This window comes from Lepus europaeus, chromosome 1 (genome assembly GCF_033115175.1).
Source record: "Lepus europaeus isolate LE1 chromosome 1, mLepTim1.pri, whole genome shotgun sequence".
Taxonomy (NCBI): Eukaryota; Metazoa; Chordata; class Mammalia; order Lagomorpha; family Leporidae; genus Lepus; species Lepus europaeus.
In genome coordinates, this window is record NC_084827.1 from 72,761,311 (window position 1) to 72,781,561 (window position 20,251).

Consider the following 20,251-nt stretch of genomic DNA (forward strand, 5'->3'; position numbering starts at 1 on the left):
GAAGCATACAAAAAGAGAAGAAATGGAGATGAAAAAGGAAAGGGGGGAGATGAGAAGGAAAGGAAGACAGAGAGAAAAGAGAGCAGAAGGAAGATAGAAGATGGGACCAAAGGCGAGGGCAGCTCAGAAATGACAGGGGTTGGCAAGGCGGGTGTCAAGGAGAGGAACCAGAGGGCAGCAGATCTTAGTTGCTGTTAGCATTAAAACATGATGCTTCCAAGACAAGCAAGTGACAGTAGTATGGCCCATATCACTGCCCATTGATCTGGGCTCCACTTCAATTTGAAGCATTGCTGGGCCCTGCCTCCTACAGTCTCTGAGTCTCCGGGTTTGAGCCTGAGAATTTGCATATCTGACATGTTCCCTGGTGGTGGTGATCTGGCTGCTCCAGGGACCCCTCTTTGAAAACCACTGTCTTAGACTCAACCATGCTTGTTGCTGATTTGGGCTCCTTGGGTCAGCCAAGGTCAGGGAGTGAGTGCAACATCTTTACTGCCTTGCAAAAGCAGATTGGCAAACACTTGCACATAAATTGAGAAAGCGCTAAAACCTTTTATTGGATGTATTTGTCTTTTCCTGGCTCTTCATTCAACTAACCATATGCTTACTTTCCACTGGCAATTGCTATTTAAATGTCAGTTGACAGCAGATGTTGCTCACCCTACTCTGTGCAAGTTAATTTATTGTCCACAAAAGCTGATGGAGTGTTCTCCATCATCAAATGGGAAGCCATCCATGCTGGCTTCCCATTGTCTCCACCCATCCCTTTGTTGCAGCCATGCTGAGCCCCACAGCTCTCAGAAGGTAAACTGCCATCGCATTTTTCCATCCCCTGTTCATGCTGAGTGTTTGCCTGGGCTGCCCTCTCCGTGGCTACCTCTTACTCTCCTTCAATTTTGCCTGAATGTTCCTGCCTGTGGGAAGGTCAGCCAGTACTTCTTGTTGCTGCTGCGATGCTCTGCTTAGACTGTTATTGCAGCCCTTAGCAAAACAGGCTGTCACCACCTTGTCCTCCTTAGCTTTGTATCGTTAGTACTTAGTTTGTAATGGACCTTTCTATCAAGAAATGATTACCAAGTGAATAAATAAAGTCCAAAGAACATAAATCAGAAAAAAAAGGTACGGGGATGGTGTCTAACTTGTGCTTCCTGTGATCAGAGTTAGAAAAAAATTGGAAAATAGAGCAGGATCAGACAGCAGGTGGACTGAGCAGCCATCATAGCCACAGAAATGTTAAATCATCCTCAGCTTCCCCTGACCCCAACCCCCTGCATCCTGAGGCTTCAACAATTCGGTGAAATGGGACTCCATCATCAGATGGAAGGGTAAGTCTTTGAGATTTATTTAAATCACACAAAATACCTTTGCTAGGACAGAGATCAAACTTCAACATCTTTTGTGATTAATATTAGTTAAGTGTCCTTTTTTAGTGATAATTACTTAAGACAGATGCCTGGCTGGCTGAATAGACAGACAGACATAGATTAGATACACGGACAATAGAGGATAGGTAGACAGATAGATAGGTGATAGGTACATGATAGATGGATGGCTGGATGGAGGGACATAGATATACAGATAGATGACTAATGATAAATAATGAAGATAAATAATGATAGATGATGTCTGGGTCAGTGGCTAGATGGATGTATGGATGGAGAGGGAGACTGATATATTGAGAGGTGATAGATAGATGATGATGTATAGATAGATGATAGACAGATGATAGGTGACAAAGATAGATGGAAGGTGGATGGACAGATGGATAGATAGATGGATGATAGACACACACATGACATAAAGATGATAGATGACAGATGATAGGTGATGAATAGGTAGATGGATAGATGGAAGTCAGGTGATGTATGGATATATAGACAGAGATCTTGCAGGCTAGATCACCAAGTGATGACCTAAAGTCATATGTTGTTTGCTAAATAATGTTTCTGCTTCCTTGGTCTGTGACTACTTTCTTTTGGGCAAGAAACAAAAGCAACAGACTTTTGTTGAATAATTTCTCTTGAGGGACCTGGTTCTGGAAGTGAAGCAAGACAGTGCTGTGTAGACATGCCTCTCTTTTTATTTCATGCTGTTAACGGTCTGCATTTGAGCCTAAATCTAGAAAAAAAAAACTATAGTTAAAAAATTATAATAGCCTTGTTTGGTAACCTAGGGTAAAGGAGTCCTGCCATTCTGACTCAGGGAGATCTTGGGCAAATCATTTAGCCTCACTTTCCCTATTTCTAAGATGTAGGAGTTACATAGCTTGTTTCCAAGGTCTCTTCCTGCTCTCCTCAAAATGGCTCTAAGATGAATTCTGGGGAACACATAAATAGTTACTTCCATTTTAAAGGTTAGAAGGGAAGAAACAGTACAGTGTCAGGTAAATCCATGCTGCTACAATCCAGGCTGCAAAATTGAATGCGCTTCTGCAAATTAAACCAAGCAGGCTCATGCAAATGCTGCTGAAATGCCAGGCTCTGGTGCAGGCTTTTGTTGGACACCTGTATCACTTTTTTTTTTTTTAAACAACATTACCCTGTCAAGGATGAATCTGTGTCATTTTATGTTTCTTGTCATTTTAGTGTAGTGATCAAGGAGGAAAAATGAAACCGCTTTGTGCAGAAAAACAGGCAAGATAAGAAAGCATTTTGTAACCCAGAGTGCAAGGCTGTCTGGAGCACAATACAGATCTATCAATAATTCAGTTAAAACAGCTTACCTGTTTTACATGAGTGGGTTCAGTTCACTGATCTTCATTCAAGTTCACACTAAAGTTATTTAACTGTGGGCTGCACGTTACACCATGCAGACCAAAGCAATATAGATTTTTTTTTTCCAAATGTAATATACAAGTCCAAATTGATTGCAGCCAAACATAAATTTAGTCAAGTCTTTGATATACTCTATTAAGGCATGAATAAAACTTTAAAGCTTTGTTCTAGCTACAGAGTGGCTAAGACCAGAATTGAACCAATTGCCAATAGGCAGAATAGCAAGTTGTGGACTTGGTGTTTATTCTCAACACTTTATCATCTGTAGTAATGATTTTTCCCCCAAATGTGTAAAAGAGCAATTACTTGTCATTATAAAATGACAAATCTTACAAGAGGGCTAGTTTGGTTTTCTTCCCCCAGAGAGGCTAACTTCTGTTATACTGCCCACAGGCAAGTGTTTCATATTTGTCATTGGCTTACATGCCCATGTGCTCTGCTTTCCTAGAATGAAATTATCTTTCAAACAAGAAGAGGATAGGCAAAAGTCATTTTTCCCACCTCCAGTTAAGGTATGGGAAGTAGAGCCCAACAACCCTGCCAAGTAGTTGGCATGATCTGGTATTCCAGAATAGCTAGGTAAAGTTTAGAATGATGAATGCAAAATATATTTTTGTGCTTTCAAACTTAGTAGACTCTAAATCATTTCGGGTTTTATTATATGAGAGCCTTTGTATGAAGAGTAGATAAAATTGTTCTACACAATAGCTGCAAGTGCATATTCAGAAACACGATTAGGATCCAGCATTGCCTGCACTGTATAAATATAGGCTGGAATCCTTGGGGCTTCCTTGGTTTGACATGACTCTGGGTATGTGGCTGGGAAAGGGACAGTAGGGGATGGGGGAGAGGGATCAGGAGACCTTGAAACTTTAAGGAAGGGTCAGGAAGGATTATTTTAACCTGTGCTATACAGTCCTGTAGCCACATTTGTCTGGTTCTAGTTGAGATGTACTGTGAAAGTAGAAGACACAGAGTGTCATAGACTTAGTATGAAAAAAGAATGTTAATATATCTCATTGATAATTTTTATATTCACTGCATGTTCAAATTACATGTGAAATTGGATTACATGTATATTACATTAAACAGCTTTTAAAAATGAATTTCTTTTACTTTTTGAATGTGATGGCTCAAACTTATTAAATGACATATATGGTTTCCATTACATATTCCTGGTGGACAGTGTTATTTCATAAACTAGAATTATGATGAGTGTTTACTTTCTCACTGCGTTTCTATAATTTTCAAACTGAAACTATGAGAGACAATATTGTATCTTGAGAACAATCTATGTATCTCCTGGATTTTGGAGTCTGCCCAGCATGTGTCCTGGGTATGGCTATGTGCAGCTTCCCTTCTCTGAGCCTCAGCTTCCTCATTGGCTGGATGATGACGATAGCTGCTTTGTCCTCAACAGGTCGAAGCTCAGTGGGCTGTTGTCAGGAGTGAGAAATGCATGGGAAATTAGCAGAGTGCTTAGCAAACACCAGCAGAGGGAACACTCGATAAATATTCAGCATTGCTCTTCCTTACATCTCAAAGCCCGTCGGATGCATAATTCTTTAATCCCAGTCCATTTCTAATTCATGTCCTTGTCTCTCTTTCTTTCAGTTTGTACTTGCTATCCTATCTGCACCCAGGAAGTTGAATTTTCCCTTTTCCTTATCATTGAGACTCTCCACTCTCATTCTCTATTTTCTGCTACTTGTTCACATTGAGCACCACCTCCCACTTCCCAACTTCAGCTCACATTGACTTCAGAGTGAGAATTCTATCCGAAAACTACCAGCCAAGCCACAGCTTCTTATCTGTCCCTGTCCCCTGCCTCCTACCAGGATGCTGGGTCTTGTTTACTGAACTTGGCTTCTTTTGATGAGATGATCAGTCAAGGACAATTGAGGCCAAGACAGTGCATGAGGTAAGCTCACACAAGAATATGGGCCATGATGGCCGGTGCCGCAGCTCAATAGGCTAATCCTCCGCCTGCGGCACCGGCACACCGGGTTCTAGTCCAGGTCGGGGTGCCGGATTCTGTCCCGGTTGCTCCTCTTCCAGGCCAGCTCTCTGCTGTGGCCTGGGAGTGCAGTGGAGGATGGCCCAAAGTCCTTGGGCCCTGCACCTGCATGGGAGACCAGGAGAAGCACCTGGCTAGTGGCCTTTGGGGGGTGAACCAACGGAAAAGAAAGATCCTTCTCTCTGTCTTTCTCTCACTGTCCACTCTGCCTGTAAAAAAAAAAAAAAAAAAAAAGAATATGGGCCATGCAAGCAAGAGATCAAGAGAATGAGGAGCAAACAGCACAGAAGAAAAATCACTTTGTAACTTCTCTCCCTTTGCCCTACAATTTGCATTGTTTTCTCACTGTTGGTTTTAAAAGATGTACTAGGCTCCACCCAGGGTGAGAACAAGGAGTTGCTCATCACCTTTCTAGATTTTTGCAATCTGAGCTACAACCTCCTAGCACAGCACACAAAGAAAACTGCACTTGATTTCCATATCCTGGGAAATAAGTCCTAAGGCTAAGATGGCTGTACATGTTCTCTGAAATTTAGTGATAGGGAAGAGGAAAACATGTAAAATGTGGTGAGGCCATGTAGCTTCCCCAGGAATTGCTTCCAACTCCTTGACAACTAATGAGACAAATGTTCTCTATCAGAGCTACAGGAGACAAAAATAAGGAGTGGGAACTTAAAAATGAACTTGGAACCGCACAGGTGGCTCAAAACACTGGTGCTTCTCAAAGCAGCACATAAAGGCCCGATTTCCTAGGCAAGTATTTGTTTTAAATCAGGAAAATGTTGATTTTGTTGCATTGTTCCCTTTCAGCAGCTGTAAATAGGTGATTCAGAATACACTGGACTTAAGGTAGTATTTTTTGCCTTTTCATCAGATCAGTATGTTACTTTGCCTATTTTATTTTTAGATTTACTGAGTGTTCTCAAGGTAGCAAATTCAAAGAGAAGAAATAAGCAAATTGGTTTGTATTTCAAAGCTGGGGCCAGAGGACTGACAGGAGTAACCCTCAGAAATTAACAAAGGAGCAGTTTCCCAGGCCCTGCTTGCTTATGGATGAGATTTGTGGAGGATTTGTTAGGAGAACTGGTATATCTCATGGCCAGAGGTCACACACAGGGATTCCCTCCACTCCCAGACAAGGGGTGCTTGGATAAGTATGTGCAGGAATGCCATGGCTGGATGCATGAACATGGCTGTTTTTCCTAGAGCACTTAGTGCAATATTTACCATCCATCATAACCAGGAAGCCATCACTGCCAAGTTTGCTTCCCTGTGGTTTCCTAGAAAATCTGGTTGGAAAATGTAAATGACTTTTTCCTTGTTGTTATGATTCAAATTCAGGAGAGGAAGGAAGCATTTTGTTGAAACTGCAAATACAGCTGTCTGCCCAGGAACCTGCTTTCTGGGGTCTTGGGGTCTCCAGCAAAGTTATAGCAAATGCCCTTTTGATTCCCTGGTCCCCCCCCCCCCCTTTTTTTTTGGTCATTGTAGATAAACTTTGATGACCCTTATCATTTCAATGGTTTGTGGTCTACCTGGCATCTTTTGCTGTCAGAATTGTGTAAACAGCAGTGATTCAGAATGCAAATATGCAGGCATGCAAACCAGGGCCCACCCATTCAACATCTGATTCACAGGCTGGGGGCGTTGAGTAGTGTCTCTTCTCTAGGCCCATCCTTTCTGGCCTGCGCCTTGCAGTTCAGTGCTGCAAAGACAGTGAGCATGTTCCTGGCCGAACCTGAAGAAGGAAAGCTTCTGTTTTTTCTTGTGTTGGCATAACTTGCTTTTTCCCCATGAAGGTAGAACAGAGAATATTTCTAAAAGTGTTTGCAAAGAAACAATGGTGCTGTTGCAGATATGAGCATGGTGATGATGGGTGTGCACTCCTGCCACCCATTTGTCCCAAACATTCTTCGTGTTAGGCTCTTCCTGATTCTGGTTCCCTTGAAACTGAATGCAAAAATAAGTTTCATCAAAAATGCTTGTTCATTATCAAAGAGACACGACTTCCGTTAGATTTACAAATATCACTGGGTCTTCTTTGTGCATTCTTTAAAATACAAATACTGTTCCATCTAATATGGCTATCCTGTACATAGACATGTATTTCTTTAAAACAAAGAGACAACACCAGATTTATGGACAACATAAAATGTTTTCTGAATAACGCAACAACAACGAGAACATTTTAAAAATTAACAGGCATCAACAGGTATAAATACACTGTCTAAAGCATTTAATGGTCTTTAACACAGCCAACTCCCCGGGCTTGAAAGAGCGTTAGATTCTCTTTTGCTAGTGGCAAAAGGAGCTGTCAAGCACAACAGTGAAAAATTGGTACCATTTCCTGGCCAGTAAGCACAGAACGGAGGGGCTAAATATTTTATGGTTTTTATTTTTTGTTCTCATGCTGGGTTTTTTTCTTTCCCTCTCTCCTGCTCAGGGCTGATCGTCGTGACATTGGCCGTGTGCTGGATGCCAAACCAGATTCGGAGGATCATGGCTGCGGCCAAACCCAAGCACGACTGGACGACGTCGTACTTCCAGGCGTACATGATCCTCCTGCCCTTCGCGGATACGTTCTTCTACCTGAGCTCCGTGGTCAACCCGCTGCTGTACAACGTGTCCTCGCAGCAGTTCCGCAAGGTGTTCGCGCAGGTGCTGCGCTGCCGCCTGTCGGTGCCGCACGCCAACCACCAGAAGCACCTGCGCGCCCACAGCCGCGCCACGGCCGACAGCGTGCGCTCCGCCCGCAGCCCGCTCATCTTCCTCTCTTCCCGGCGCGGCTCCTCTGCAAGGAGAACTAACAAGGTTTTCTTGAGCACCTTTCAGAGCCAGGCCAAGCCTGAGCCGCCGACCCCGGAGCCATCGAGTCTCGAGTCACCGCGGCCCAACGCGGAGACGAAACCAGACAGTTCTGCCACAGAGAACGGTTTTCAGGAGCAGGACTCGTGAAGGTCAAGGAACGCAGCCTTGGGTGGGAACCGGCCCTCCCCGCCCACGAAAGCAGTTTCGCAATCAACTGGGCCCCCAAGCAGGGACAGAATGGAAGCTGATGATATTGGAAAAGGCAGATGCCCACCTCGGTAACGTCTAGGGGCTGAGTCTGCCACCCTGTCCTTGACTCTGGTCACAGAGAGCAAGGGGTTGCGGGAGGCTGAACTTGCACAAGGCCCCCTTCCTTCAAGTCCACACTGAGAATTCAGACTGAATTTATTCAGAGCTTACAAAAAGGGTGCAACAAGGACCTCTCAGCATTTGCACAGGAACAAACGGAGAATCCACACTCCCCACCCTGCCCAGAATAAAAGGACACCCAGAGAAAACGTGGGGAGGTGGGGGAGCGAGGGTCTGCGGGGTGCAGGCGGCGCGTCGCTTTCGGCTTCAGCAGTGCGCCAGGAAGAGGGCTAGCTGGAGGAGCAGGGCGGTGGCGAGGAGCCCCGGCCTGAGCGCGGAGGCGGAGCTGCCCCTCTTCCTGGGCCTGGGCCCGTTGCAGAGAGGGGTGTTACAGCAACTTATGCACACTGAGTTCAGTTTCCCCGGCGAGCAGAAGGACTGGTACCCGGCGGAGGCGATGAGGCAGGCCGCTGAGGACGCGCACGACTTGCGGTACATGATCCCTGCAACACAGACCCAAAGGAGCCACGTTAACTGTGCTGGTCCAAGGATGGTGTCCCTGGGGCCCGGGTCCTCAAGGACAGCTCTTCCTTAGGTCACCCTCTGCCCAGAGACTGGGGGTGGAGGAGACGCGTTTTGTTCTGAGATCCCTGGAATAGACAAACTAAGTGGTGAAGGAGGCAGTCACCACCATTCCACTCATTTTGATTAAATTGCTCCAAAAGCTATTTTAGATACCAATACCAGTAAATAAAGAGCTGTTAAAATCAAAGTCTGTTTTTTTTTTTCTAAGTCAGACTTCACATCGTGTACTAGAAACTGAGAAGCTTATTTAATTTTTTTTTTAAGGTTCAAACTATCTTATGCCAGTGAGGCTCACAAGTAGTGCTTCTAGGTCTTATCTCTGTTATTACTTCATAGGTCACTGCAGAGCGATGGCTCTCAACTCTGTTTATTAAATTCCAGAACTTTATGAATAAGGAGCAGATGCAAAAGGGAAGTCGATATCTGGTCCCGACTGAAGGGATCCTGATTTCCCCCAGGTTTGAGGGTCCAATGGATTCAGTGAAGGGTGTAGGAGGGCCTGGTGCAGAGGAGCAGGGCCCTGGCAGCCTTATTCTCTGGGAAGAAGCTTTGCCCTGAGCACACATGGCCAGCTGCCAAGTTGGTATCACACAGCTGGCATTCAGTGACATTGTCTAGGGGCACAAGGGGGCTTCCCAAGAACATGGGAACCTAAGTGGCCCAAATTGCAGAATCCTCTTTAACTGGGGGGTCATCTGGATAATCACTTGACTTTTTAAAAATATTTGTGACAGAGAGGGAGAGACAGTGTGTGTGTTTGTGTGTGTGAGAGTGAGAGAGAGAGAGAGACAGACAGACAGACAGCATCCATTCAGAGAGAGAGAAAATGAGAGAGATCATCCCTTCACTAGTTCACTCCCCAAATGATTGTGACAGGGCTAGGCCAGGCCAAAGCCAGGAGCCAGGAACTCCATCAGAGTCTCCCATGTGAATGGTAGGGCCCCCGGTACTTAGGCCATCTTCTGTGGCCTCTCCAGTCACATTAGCAGGAAGCTGGATCAGAAGTGGTGGTGCCAGCCCTGGAACTGGCACTCTGATGTCACGATGTCCATCTCTCATTTGACCTATTCCAGTCCAATCATAATGGTAGCTAAGCTTACTCAAGGACTTCCCTATATGCTGGGGCTGTTCAGATGGCTCTAGTCTAGTGTCTAGCCTATTTACTAGCTGGAGCAGCCCTACAGGGTAGGTCCCCAGACCATCATTCTTCAGAGAAAGAGCCTGAGGGCCAGCAACTTGCCCAGGGTCCCATAAGTAGAAAGAGGAGCAGCTGGGATTTAAATTTCACATTCTTGCTCCAGGCTTTCAATTATATCACTGTATAGCTCAGTGGACAGCCAGTTAACCACAATGGTGGGTGGTTTTTTTGTGTGGGGGAGGGAAGTAGCTGCACTCTGAAAATAACTTTTGGTATGTCTGTGGTTATTTTATATCAATGAATTACTTTTCTTATAGATATATTTTAATACTAAAGCAGGAGTTGGACGTGAATGGTCTCAGCCTGTTTGCTACCCAGCACGGCTAAGGGCTACAACCCATGGCACCTGTACCTGGGGCTTCTGGTCTCCTAATTCCCTGCAGATGTGTGGGCAGGTGTGGCTTTGGTTTGGGCTATTGCTGCCTTGGGTACTGCAGAAAGAGTAAAGAACTAAATTTAGGCCTACAACTTCCAAATGGGTGGGTGGTAAAGAAAACCTTCAGGTTTACCTTAAAATATGCAACTTTATGTCATTCTTTCTTTATAACTGTATGTGTGTACAGAATGTCTAACACTATTAGAAAAATCCTAGAAGGTAGCTGCTCCAGGAAGATAAAGTTCAAGTGCAGGGAGGCAGGTATGTGGGAGGGGCAGGCACAGTTTGCTTTCTAAGGAACATGCTTCAGTTATTCTCTACATTTCATACCCATTGCCTGTTTAGGAAATTAAGTTGTAATCATTATCTTTGTACTCTTAAATATTAAAAGCACTGTCATTGGCCACTTCATCAATAACTTTTTTCTTTAAAGTGAATTTTTTTAGATTTGAAAATATTTGCAAAATATATTTTTCACTATGAAGAAGTACAAACAGTCAGATGTCTGTGCCATTGACCACCCCTGCCAACCTCAGGACGCCCTCAGGGTTATCTCCAAGGCCTGGGGCTGCTGTCAGTTTGGTGTGCCTCCTTCCAGGCCTGTCTCTATATAATTACATATACGCCATGGAGAATTAGAGTGTGTTCGCACACATTTGTTCATGGTATCACACCCCATGCTGTGCTGAAATTGCATTTTTACTTAGTGATGTGGCTGGGGACTTTTTTTTTTAAAGGTGGAAGGAGAGAGTGAGATCTTCCATCTACTGGCTCATTCCCCCAATGCCAGAAACAGCCAGGGCTGGACCAGGTCAAAGCCAGGAACCAGGAACTCCTTCCAGGTCCACCACATGGGTGGCAGGGGCCCAAATACCTGAGCCACCATCTGCTGCTTTTCCCAGATATATTAGCTGGAAGCTGGATTGGAACCAGAGATGGGACTTGAGCCTAGACTTTCCAATATGGGTTGCTGGCATCCTAAAGCAACAGCTTAACCCACTGTGCCCCCAAAGCCTGCTCAAGGGGATCTATTTTTAAGCCTTACTTTGCACATTAAGAATCGGTTGTCAGAAACACTGGGGAGAGAAATGGGAGAACTGTGGCTAGGGCAAATCTCAGGTAATTCTTTCAAGTTGGTGGTTGACGCACTGACATCACAGAATGTTTTCTGAAGGGAGGACTGGGAGGTCTGTTGAAAAGAGAACATTTCTTGAGTGCTGAGAGGGAGGAACTTGAGGAATAGAAAGAGGTCTACTATCAGACAGGTGTGTCCAGGGACTGGCAAGGCCTAGGGGGAATGTGAGTGCCACAGTGGTCCCTGCTCCAGGGTCTGATCCTACACAGTAGAAGTCTGAGTCTGCAGGCCAGGGCCACAGGTGCGCTGGGTAAAACTGGATGAGGTCAAAGAGGTTCCCAACCAGGTGGAGGAGATGTGGAACCCACAGACATCAGAGTCAGTGATGGGCAACTGACTGGCAAATGTGGATCCAGAGACATTCAAGAAGAACACAAAATGTTCTCATTAAACTGTTGGGAGAGGCTAGAGGCAGCAGGTAGGAGGCATTGGACGAGGAAGAATGGGGAAATTCGAGATTTAAAAGGGTTTTGGGAAATGAGAGGCATTTATTCATGATTTTGATTGACATTCACAGGGTGCTTCTGAGATATATGGAATGGGGCAAAGTGAGGAGGCTGGGGCAGGAAGACTGAGCACCTAGAACCTGCAAAGTGGAAAAGAAACCACCTGTTCCAGGGTCTCAGAGTAAGAAGCATACTCCTAGTCCATTCTAGATGCTTTGGCAGGCCAGCTGGGGAGGGGAGGATGATGGGGGAGTGGTCGTGGGGATGACTGAGGATCTGCCTGGAAGGAGTATGGGACTGAACAGTACAAAGGAGGCCAGTGGTGTGGTGCAGTGGGTTAAGCTGCTCTTTTCAATGCTGGCATTCCATATCAGAATGCTGGTCGGATCCCAGTTATTCTGCTTTGGATCCAGCTTCATGTTCATGCACCTGGGAAGGCAGCAGAAGATGGCCTAAGTACTTGGTTCCCTGCCACACACATGAGGAAACAGGATGAAGTTTTGGCTCTGGTTTCAGCCTGGCCCAGATCTGGCTATTGTGGGCATTTGGTGAGTGAACTAGTGGATGGAAATTCTCTCTCTCTCTCTCTCTCTCTCTCTCTCTCTCTGCCTTTCAAATAAATAAGTAAGTCTTAAAAAAAAAAAAAAAAGAAAAAGAAAACTACACAGGCTACCAAGGAGCTTCAAGAAAATGCATGAGGAAGTCCCAGTAGCCTGTGCAGAAACCACAGAAGAGAGCCTGGTGTGGCAAGGGGCAGAGTCTACAGAACAGGACTCCAGCCGAAGGGAAGCAGGGTTCATCACTGGGTGGAGAGGGCCGCTGGGGGCTGAGAACTATTGACCAGCTCCATCACTCACGCACTCATCAGGATAAATTCTAAGTGGATCTATAATTTAAATGTTTGGGAAAAAAAAAAAACTAAAGTACTAAAAGACACTTGGGAATCCTGGGAGACTACTTTGATCTTGCAAAAGCAGGGCCAGGGAGGACTATTCTCTGACACAACAGTCAAGCCATTACAGAGAAGATCAATAAATTTGACTATACAAAGCTACTGACAGGAAAAAAAAATAAAAAGAAACCTCAGTCTAATAAAATCCTTGTAAGCAAAGTAAAAAGAGGAGTGGGATATTGGATAAAACAACTGCAACTTAAATCACAAGGAACAGGTTTCCTTAATATGCAAAAAGGGCCTAGAAATAGGTAAGGAATCAATAATAAATCACTAAGGATTAAATAAGTAATAATCTATCCGAAAAAGAGTGCCAATGAACAGCTCACAGGAAAGGAAAGAGAAACAGCTTTGAAACATATGAAAAGATACCCTCACTCATCACAAAGAGAAATGCAAATGCAAACTACACTGAGATACTATTTCTACGTATCACTTGGGCAAAAGTCAGAAGGTTTATCGGTGGGGCCAGAGTTGTGGAGGAAAGTTGCTGCCTGTGACGCCGGAGAGCTTTACAAATATGAACTCATTTAATCTTCATAATAACTCTACATTAATCCTCATTTTGCAGATGGGGAAAACTGAGGCAAATAAGTAACTTGCTTAAGAGGCCATGCAGGCAATATGTGGTAGAGCTGAGATTTCAACCCAGGAAGGCTAGCTTCGAATTTATACTCTTGGGGCCAGTGTTGTGGTGCAGTGGGTTAAGCCTCTGCTTCCAAAGCCAGCATCCCATATCGGAGCACCTGTTGAATATGAATTTCCCCATTCTTCCTAGTTGAGTCCTGGTTGCTCCACTTTTCTTTTTTTTTTTTTTAAGAGTTATTTATTTCACTTGAAAGAGTTACAGAGATGCAGAAGCAGAGAGAGAGAGAGAGAGAGAGAGAGAGAGAGAGAGAGGTCTTCTATCCAATGGTTCATTCCCCAAACAGCTGCAACAGCAGGAGCTAGGCCAATCCAAAGCCAGGAGCCTCTTCCAGGTCTCCCATGCAGAGCAGGGGCCCAAGGGTTTGGGCCATCTTCCACTGCTTTCCCAGGCCATAGCAGAGAGCTGGATTGGAAGTGGAGCAGCCAAGACTTCAACTGGTGCCCATATGGGGTGCTGACACTGCAGGCGGTGGCTTTACCCGCTATGCCACAGAGCCGGCCCCGCTGCTCCACTTCTGATCTAGTTTTCTGTGGCTAGGAAGGCAGCAGATGATGGCCTAAGTGCTTGAGCCCTACCATACCACATAGGAGACCCAGATGAAATTCCTGGCTCTTAGATTCACCTAGGTCCATTCCTAGCTGTTGTGGCCATTTTGGGAGTTAGCCAGTGGATCAAAGATATCTCTCTATTTCTCTCTTTCCCTCCTTCCCTCCATCCATCCCTCCCCCTATCTTTGTTACTCTGCTTTCCAAATTAACCATTTTTCTACTTTGCCTACGGCTATAATATGTATCATTGGGGAAAAATATAAAAAATCACACACAAACCCAAACACATATTTTACATACATCTACATAAAATATTTCTGGAAGAATATATAGGAAAGAGACAATATTGGTTGTTTCCATGGAAGGGAACAGGGTGAATACAGGATAGGGGTGAGAAAAACTATAGACTCTTTTTTACCCTTTGAAAACAGACTCATGAGAATGAAGTGCCTTTTTAAAGTGCATTTCTTTTTTTCGTTTGTTTTGTTTTTGTTTTTTTTTTCTTTGACAAGCAGAGTGGACAGTGAGAGAGACAGAGATAGTTTAAAGTACATTTCTAAAATAAACAATGAGCCATTTTACCAAACCAGCTTCTCTCTCTCACTACAGCACAACGCACTTCCTAGCTGTGCCCCCTAGAGGCTCCTGAGAAAAATGCACCATAAAGAACAGAGTCAGATACTGACCTGCCCCAGAGTCTCAGGTGTACAGGGAGCAGGACTTGGGTCTTTCTGTTTTCCCTTTAACCCAGCCCCCAATTCTAGTCTGGGCCTGAGGGAGGGGGAGCTGAGAGTAAAACCAGCAGGAGCCTTCTCAGGGCCTGATGGTGGGAGTGAAAATCAGCATAAGAGCAGTTGAAAGGATATATAATAATTTACGTCGTACAAACCCACAGTTCTATTCCTTAGCATTTACCCTTCAAACCAAACACATGTTCACATTCTTACTGGGAAAAAGGTAATTTATACTATGAAATGTTAAGCAGTTAAAAGGAAAGCCTATACTTGCCTAGAAGCTTCTCAGTGAATTGAAAAATGAAGTTTCAGAGTTACAAGTGTATCATTTGTGGGGCACAAAACTCCACAATGCAGTGAATACAATGTGTGCTCTCAGGTCTATGAGGACCTGCCTGCAGGGAAATGTTAGTTTCCACCTCTTAAGGAAATCAGAGCCAGAGGTCAGAGGGCTATGCACTGAACAGTGTTGCTCCTTAAGGGATGAGTGGTGGTCAGGAATCCCTCGGATTCAGCTGTGCTATCTGAATGTCTCACAGTGGGAATATATTCATGGGCTGCATCTGTAATTACAAATGAGTAGAATTGTGAAATGTGAATCGAGTGAGTGGCTTCACTGAGCTCCCCGGAGACTTAGAGCAATAGCAGCGTGAGGCACTGGAGCAGCAAACAGATCCATTGTGGCAGCCAGAATGCAGCCCAGCCTCCTGGAGCATCAGGCAGGTTGGGCCAAGGTTGCCATGGCCTGGCCTGACCTCAGCAGCACCTAGGCAGGAACTGATGGCCAAGCTACAGCTGGCCACAGGTTCAGTTACCCTGAATCCTTATGGCTAGTCTCTCAGGAGCTATCCATGGTAGGGTAAGAGCAGGAGCCGGTAGAGACCAAGAGCAGGAATGGGATACCTTCTAGACTTCCACAAATAGCTGACAAGTGCTTTCTACCCCTTCTCCTCTGCCAGTCCCCATGTGATTTTTTTCTTTTCTTTTTTTTCCAAAGATGTATTTATGTATTTGAAAGGCAGAGTTACAGAGAGAGGGGGAGAGACAGAGAGAGAGAGAGAGGAGATATATATATATATATATATATATATATATATATATATATATCTTCCATTTGCTGGTTCATCCCCCCCACCCCCCAACCACCACCACCAAAGTGGCTGAAACAGCAGGTCCAAAGCCAGGAGCCAGGAGCTTCTTCCAGGTCTCCCATGTTGGTGCAGGAGCCCAAGCACTTGAGCCATCCTCCACTGCTTTCCCAGGTGCATTAGCAGGGAGCTGAGTGGGAAGTAGAGCAGCTAGAACAGGAACTGGAGCCCATATGGGATGCTGGCATTACAGGCAGCGACTTTACCCACTACGCCACAACACTGGTCCCGATTTTTTTTAATTACCTCTAAAACATTGCATATTTTACTAGTGTATCTTAATCAATGGAATGTGAGCTCCAGCCCTCAGAACTGTGCATGGCATGTAATGACTCAGTGAGTATTTATTGAATGAGTGATGAAGGGAAGAAGGGAGGAGACAAGAGGACAGAAGGAAGGAGGCTAATTTCTAGGTGGTCCAGAGATCCCACAAGAGTGGGTGTTTTCTGACTTGTTGTGACTGGACCTGAGCACAGAGGTTACATCAAGCTACAGAGAACCTCTGGGCCTTGTTTGGCACAGGCGAGTGGAGAGAGGCTCTGATCTGGAACCAGGACTCAGAACCCAGCTCTAGTGGGCTGGGCTAGTTGATGCAGGGCTGTGTATCAAATGTGTCCGAGCTAATCCCCGCTTGGACCAGCTCTGGCTGCTCCACTCTGCGGGGGTGTGGAGATGTGTCTTGTGATTACACAGTCATTTCTGAGGGCTCTAAGCTTCAGACCAAAAGTCTGTTGCAGGGACATACCACCCACTATCGCCACATTCATCAAGTCACCCAGTATTTGAAACGTTAATCTTTTCTAAGTCTTTAGAGACATGATGGCTTCCTGGGGGCTCTTGGGTTTGGATGGTCATGCACACTTGCTTTAAAAATGCTACAAGTGGGATTCTCTAAGGAAGTAATTCAGATTAACATGCTTTATTTATGCTGTAAATGGTAGATATGCTGAGGAATGAGGGAGCTGTTAATAACACAGTGAGATCAGTCTCAGGGGAGGTAATCCCATGGCAACAACTGTATCCTTCCTAGGAATTCCTCCCATGACACTAGACTATGGAAGAAGCCATGCTTATCCAGGAGTTATGCTGAAAAGGTCAAATCTGGAACTAAGGGAAAAGAGACTGGATCCTCTGTTCTCTGCTCCCCGGGATTAAACATTTATAAATGCATGGAAGGCATCCAAATAGATGACACAAAATCATTTCTATAGCACTGTGCCTCCTGTTCTTTATCCCTGAGTTAAATGAACTAGTATGTGTAAGGTACTCAGAAAAGTCACAAAGGAGGCATGAGGCAGGCTGCTGCCGCGGTTGTTATTATTATCTGTCCATGGGGCATTCCCTGATTCATGCCCTTCATTAATACAAGCTGCTACTTGTTGAACTTGCATGAACACACACACACACACACACACCATGACATTTAACTCAGAGGAGACATTGGCTTCAGTAATCACTGGTTGTTTTGCTCTGACATTCAGAATTACTGCCACGTCTTCTCCTCATAGCTTTACACACTCTGTCCCTGCTCCATTTGGACAACATTTGGGCCATATATGAGCAGACATGTTCGTTTTGCACTCAGATGGAGGAAGACTAAAGGCATGCCAGGGGAGGGGGCAGAAGGAGGGACAAAGAAAGAGGTTTTAAAAGTGGAAGTGGATGCTGGATGGCTCCTGTCTTCTTCCTTGCAGCAAGTGCTCTGTCAAGCATCGGGCTAGCTTTGTAAGTTGAATTATTGATTGCATGGGGGGAAGAAGAAAGATGGTGTTTTCTCTTTGTTTGAGTCTGGCTCTTTTTGCCTGTTCCTAACACAGCTGGGTCACCAGAGCTTGAGTGGGCAGAATAAAAAGCACCTGCAACAACACTGCTGGAAGTAAGTCCAGCCCAGCAGTGGCCTCTGCTTTGGAATTTTGCATTGCTGAGGATGGGAACGTGGTTCTCAGCCTGGTGTTCTGGCCTAGAAGCCAGAAGGTTGACCTGGCTGGCGGCAGACAGGTACAAGACTCTTTGATGTAGACAATCACTGGTATGATGCTAACCCTTTGGCCCAAACCTTCGTTCATCAAAGATCCTTACTACATACTCCATTAAAGGGCTGGCCAGAGGTTGCACCCAGTTTCCAGGTAGGAGTAGTGTGAGAAGCCCAGCAGGTGAGGATGGCTCAAGCTGAGATTCTCAGACATGCATGTGCAGAGAAATAATATAGATTCTCAGGACTACCTGGGAGTGATTCTGACACAGGTGGTCTGCATTTCCAAATCACTGCTTTGAGGAGGAAGAGAGAACCTGCCGACCGTAAGTGCAAAATCTAGTTTATCCAAGGAGAATTCTTCTGGTTAATGGCAAAGAGTTCATTATGCACCACAACCTGGCTCCTGCTCTGCTGCAGATACTCAGAGAAGCCTCCCACACCTGGGGATCCGCAGCCACATGGAGCCAGAGATGAATGCCTTCTTCCTTTATTGCTTCCCAGACTTGTTCTTCATCATACTCCTTTACACCCCACTGTCATGACTGATCTGTCCTGTAAGTCCCATCAGAGGACAGGTTCCCCATGTGCTGGCCTCCAAGGACTTCAGCTGTTGAAGACAAGCATGTTCCCTCTGTACCACTTAGCTCCTATGGGAGGTGACTTGGGGAGAAGTCATAGACACTCCTGGAGGTGATCAGGCCAGGGCTAGTTTGGCAGCTGCCCACTAAAACAGCTTCTTCCCTTTGGCCCATTAATACCCTACTAGGTCTGTTTTCTTCATATATATATATATATATATGTAAATATATATATTTGTTTGTTTGAAATATATATATATATTTGTTTGTTTATTTGAAAGGCAGAATTACGGAGGGAGAAACAGAGAAAAAGAGATCTCCAATCTGTTGTTTCACTTCCCAAATGGCTGGTCCTGGCCAAAGCCAGAAGCCAGGAACTCCATCCAGGTATCCCAAGTGAGTGGCAGGGACCCAAGTACTTGAGCCATCTTCTGCTGCTTTCCCAGGAGCATTAGCAGGGAGTTGGACTGGAAGTGGAGCAGCCAGGACTCCAACCTGCTGTGCCACATGGTTGGCCCCTCAGATTTTTTTTAAACACTGCATAGATTAAGTTCTAGTCTATACTTTTACTGAGAAGGGCAAGAGAGTGAAGATTTTGCTCTTTTCCAGTCAAATGGCCTCTTTCACAATTACTATAGTGTGGAAGCAGTCATGGGCAATCTGTTAATAAATAGATGTGGCTGTGTTACAATAAAACTTTATTTATACAAACAGGCTATATTCATCTGCTCAGGTTTCCATGAGAAAACAATACAGATTGCATGGCTCGAACAACATAAATATGCTTTGTCATGGTTCTGGAGACTAGAATGACAGAGCCAAGGTGCTGGGACCTTCAGTTTCTGGTGGGGACTCTCTTCCTGTCTTGCAGACAACCACCTCCTCTCTGTGTCCCCATGTGGCCTTTCAGCTGTATGTGTGGGGAGGGGGGGAGAGAGAGAGAGAGCGCTCCAGGGAGAGAGCTCGACAGCTCCAGTGTCTCTCCTTTTTCTATAAGGACACCAATCCTGTTGGGCCAGGATGTCACCCTCACGACGTCATAGAACCCTAATTACCTCCCAAAGCCTCATCTCCAGTTAGCATGTTGGGGTGACAACATATGCATCTGCAGGGGAGGAGGGTACAATTCAGTCCCTCACACAGGCAGTGGGCTGGATTTGGCCCAGGGGCCATAGTTTGCTGCCCTCTGAAAATCCAGTCACCTTTGTATTAGGAACTTCATACTTTTCACCCAGTCTTTTCTCTGCAATTACACCAGCGTAGCAATTGACAGTTTGATACATCTACTTTTCAAAAAATGTCAAAAAGGGTCTCAGTGTGTTCCCTGTGCGTCAAGGCTACTCCTCACTAGTTTTACAGGATTTGTAGAATCTTATGTCCACTTTTTAAGGTCTTTTAATTAAACTGTCTCTGCAGAAGGTCGGCTCTTTCGGGCAGATCCAAGTTCTACAACTGACTTGGAATCCACAACAATGGCCAGCAGTGGCTCTCTTCCAGCAAAAGACATGGCCCAGCTGGACAAAACAATGAGAAAAGAAAGGACAAACTGGTTCCACTACCTGGATCTTAGCATGGGAGAAGACAGACCTGTTGAGTGGAACTAGCATTTAGGAGCCTTACAGTTTCTATTCTCTTTGAAGCCAAAAGCCTGCAGGAAAACTTTCCCTTGAGGTTCTGTATCTGTGTATCTTTCTCATGTCTCTTTGGCTCCCTGTCTGAAGTTCCTGGGTCCAATCTTCAGTGTCTCCAAAAGGAAACAGAAGCCACCTCATGGTTTAAAAGCTCGAGTTTCATCAGGTCTTGTTCCCTGTACCATTCTTATTTGAACCTTGGTGGAGCCAGAATGTGGTTTGGATCCTATTATTCTCTTCTATTCTGCTTTTAAGAGGCAGGGGAGCCTTTAACGGTACAGGATAAATGCTGATGTGGTAACTCCCACCCCCTCAGGGCTTGATCACAATTTTCTGGAATGTTATGGTGTTCTTAAAAACATCCTACATGATGATGAGCCAAAAAATT

General features: G+C 45.1%; 2 protein-coding genes across 2 annotated transcripts in view; one reads left to right on the forward strand and one right to left on the reverse strand.

Annotated features, from left to right (window-relative positions):
• Positions 1 to 7,902, forward strand: part of GPR39 (G protein-coupled receptor 39) — a 228,519-nt gene extending 220,617 nt beyond the window's left edge. Inside the window, exon 2 of the mRNA XM_062185720.1 lies at positions 7,235 to 7,902. Coding sequence (XP_062041704.1) covers positions 7,235 to 7,746 — 512 coding nt within the window. The 3' untranslated portion in view covers positions 7,747 to 7,902. The remainder of the gene's footprint in view (positions 1 to 7,234) is intronic.
• Positions 7,903 to 7,986: 84 nt separating this feature from the next.
• LYPD1 (LY6/PLAUR domain containing 1) overlaps positions 7,987 to 20,251 on the reverse strand; it is a 34,316-nt gene continuing 22,051 nt past the window's right edge. The window contains exon 3 of the mRNA XM_062185772.1: positions 7,987 to 8,411. Within this exon, the coding sequence (XP_062041756.1) occupies positions 8,176 to 8,411 (236 nt within the window). The 3' untranslated portion in view covers positions 7,987 to 8,175. The remainder of the gene's footprint in view (positions 8,412 to 20,251) is intronic.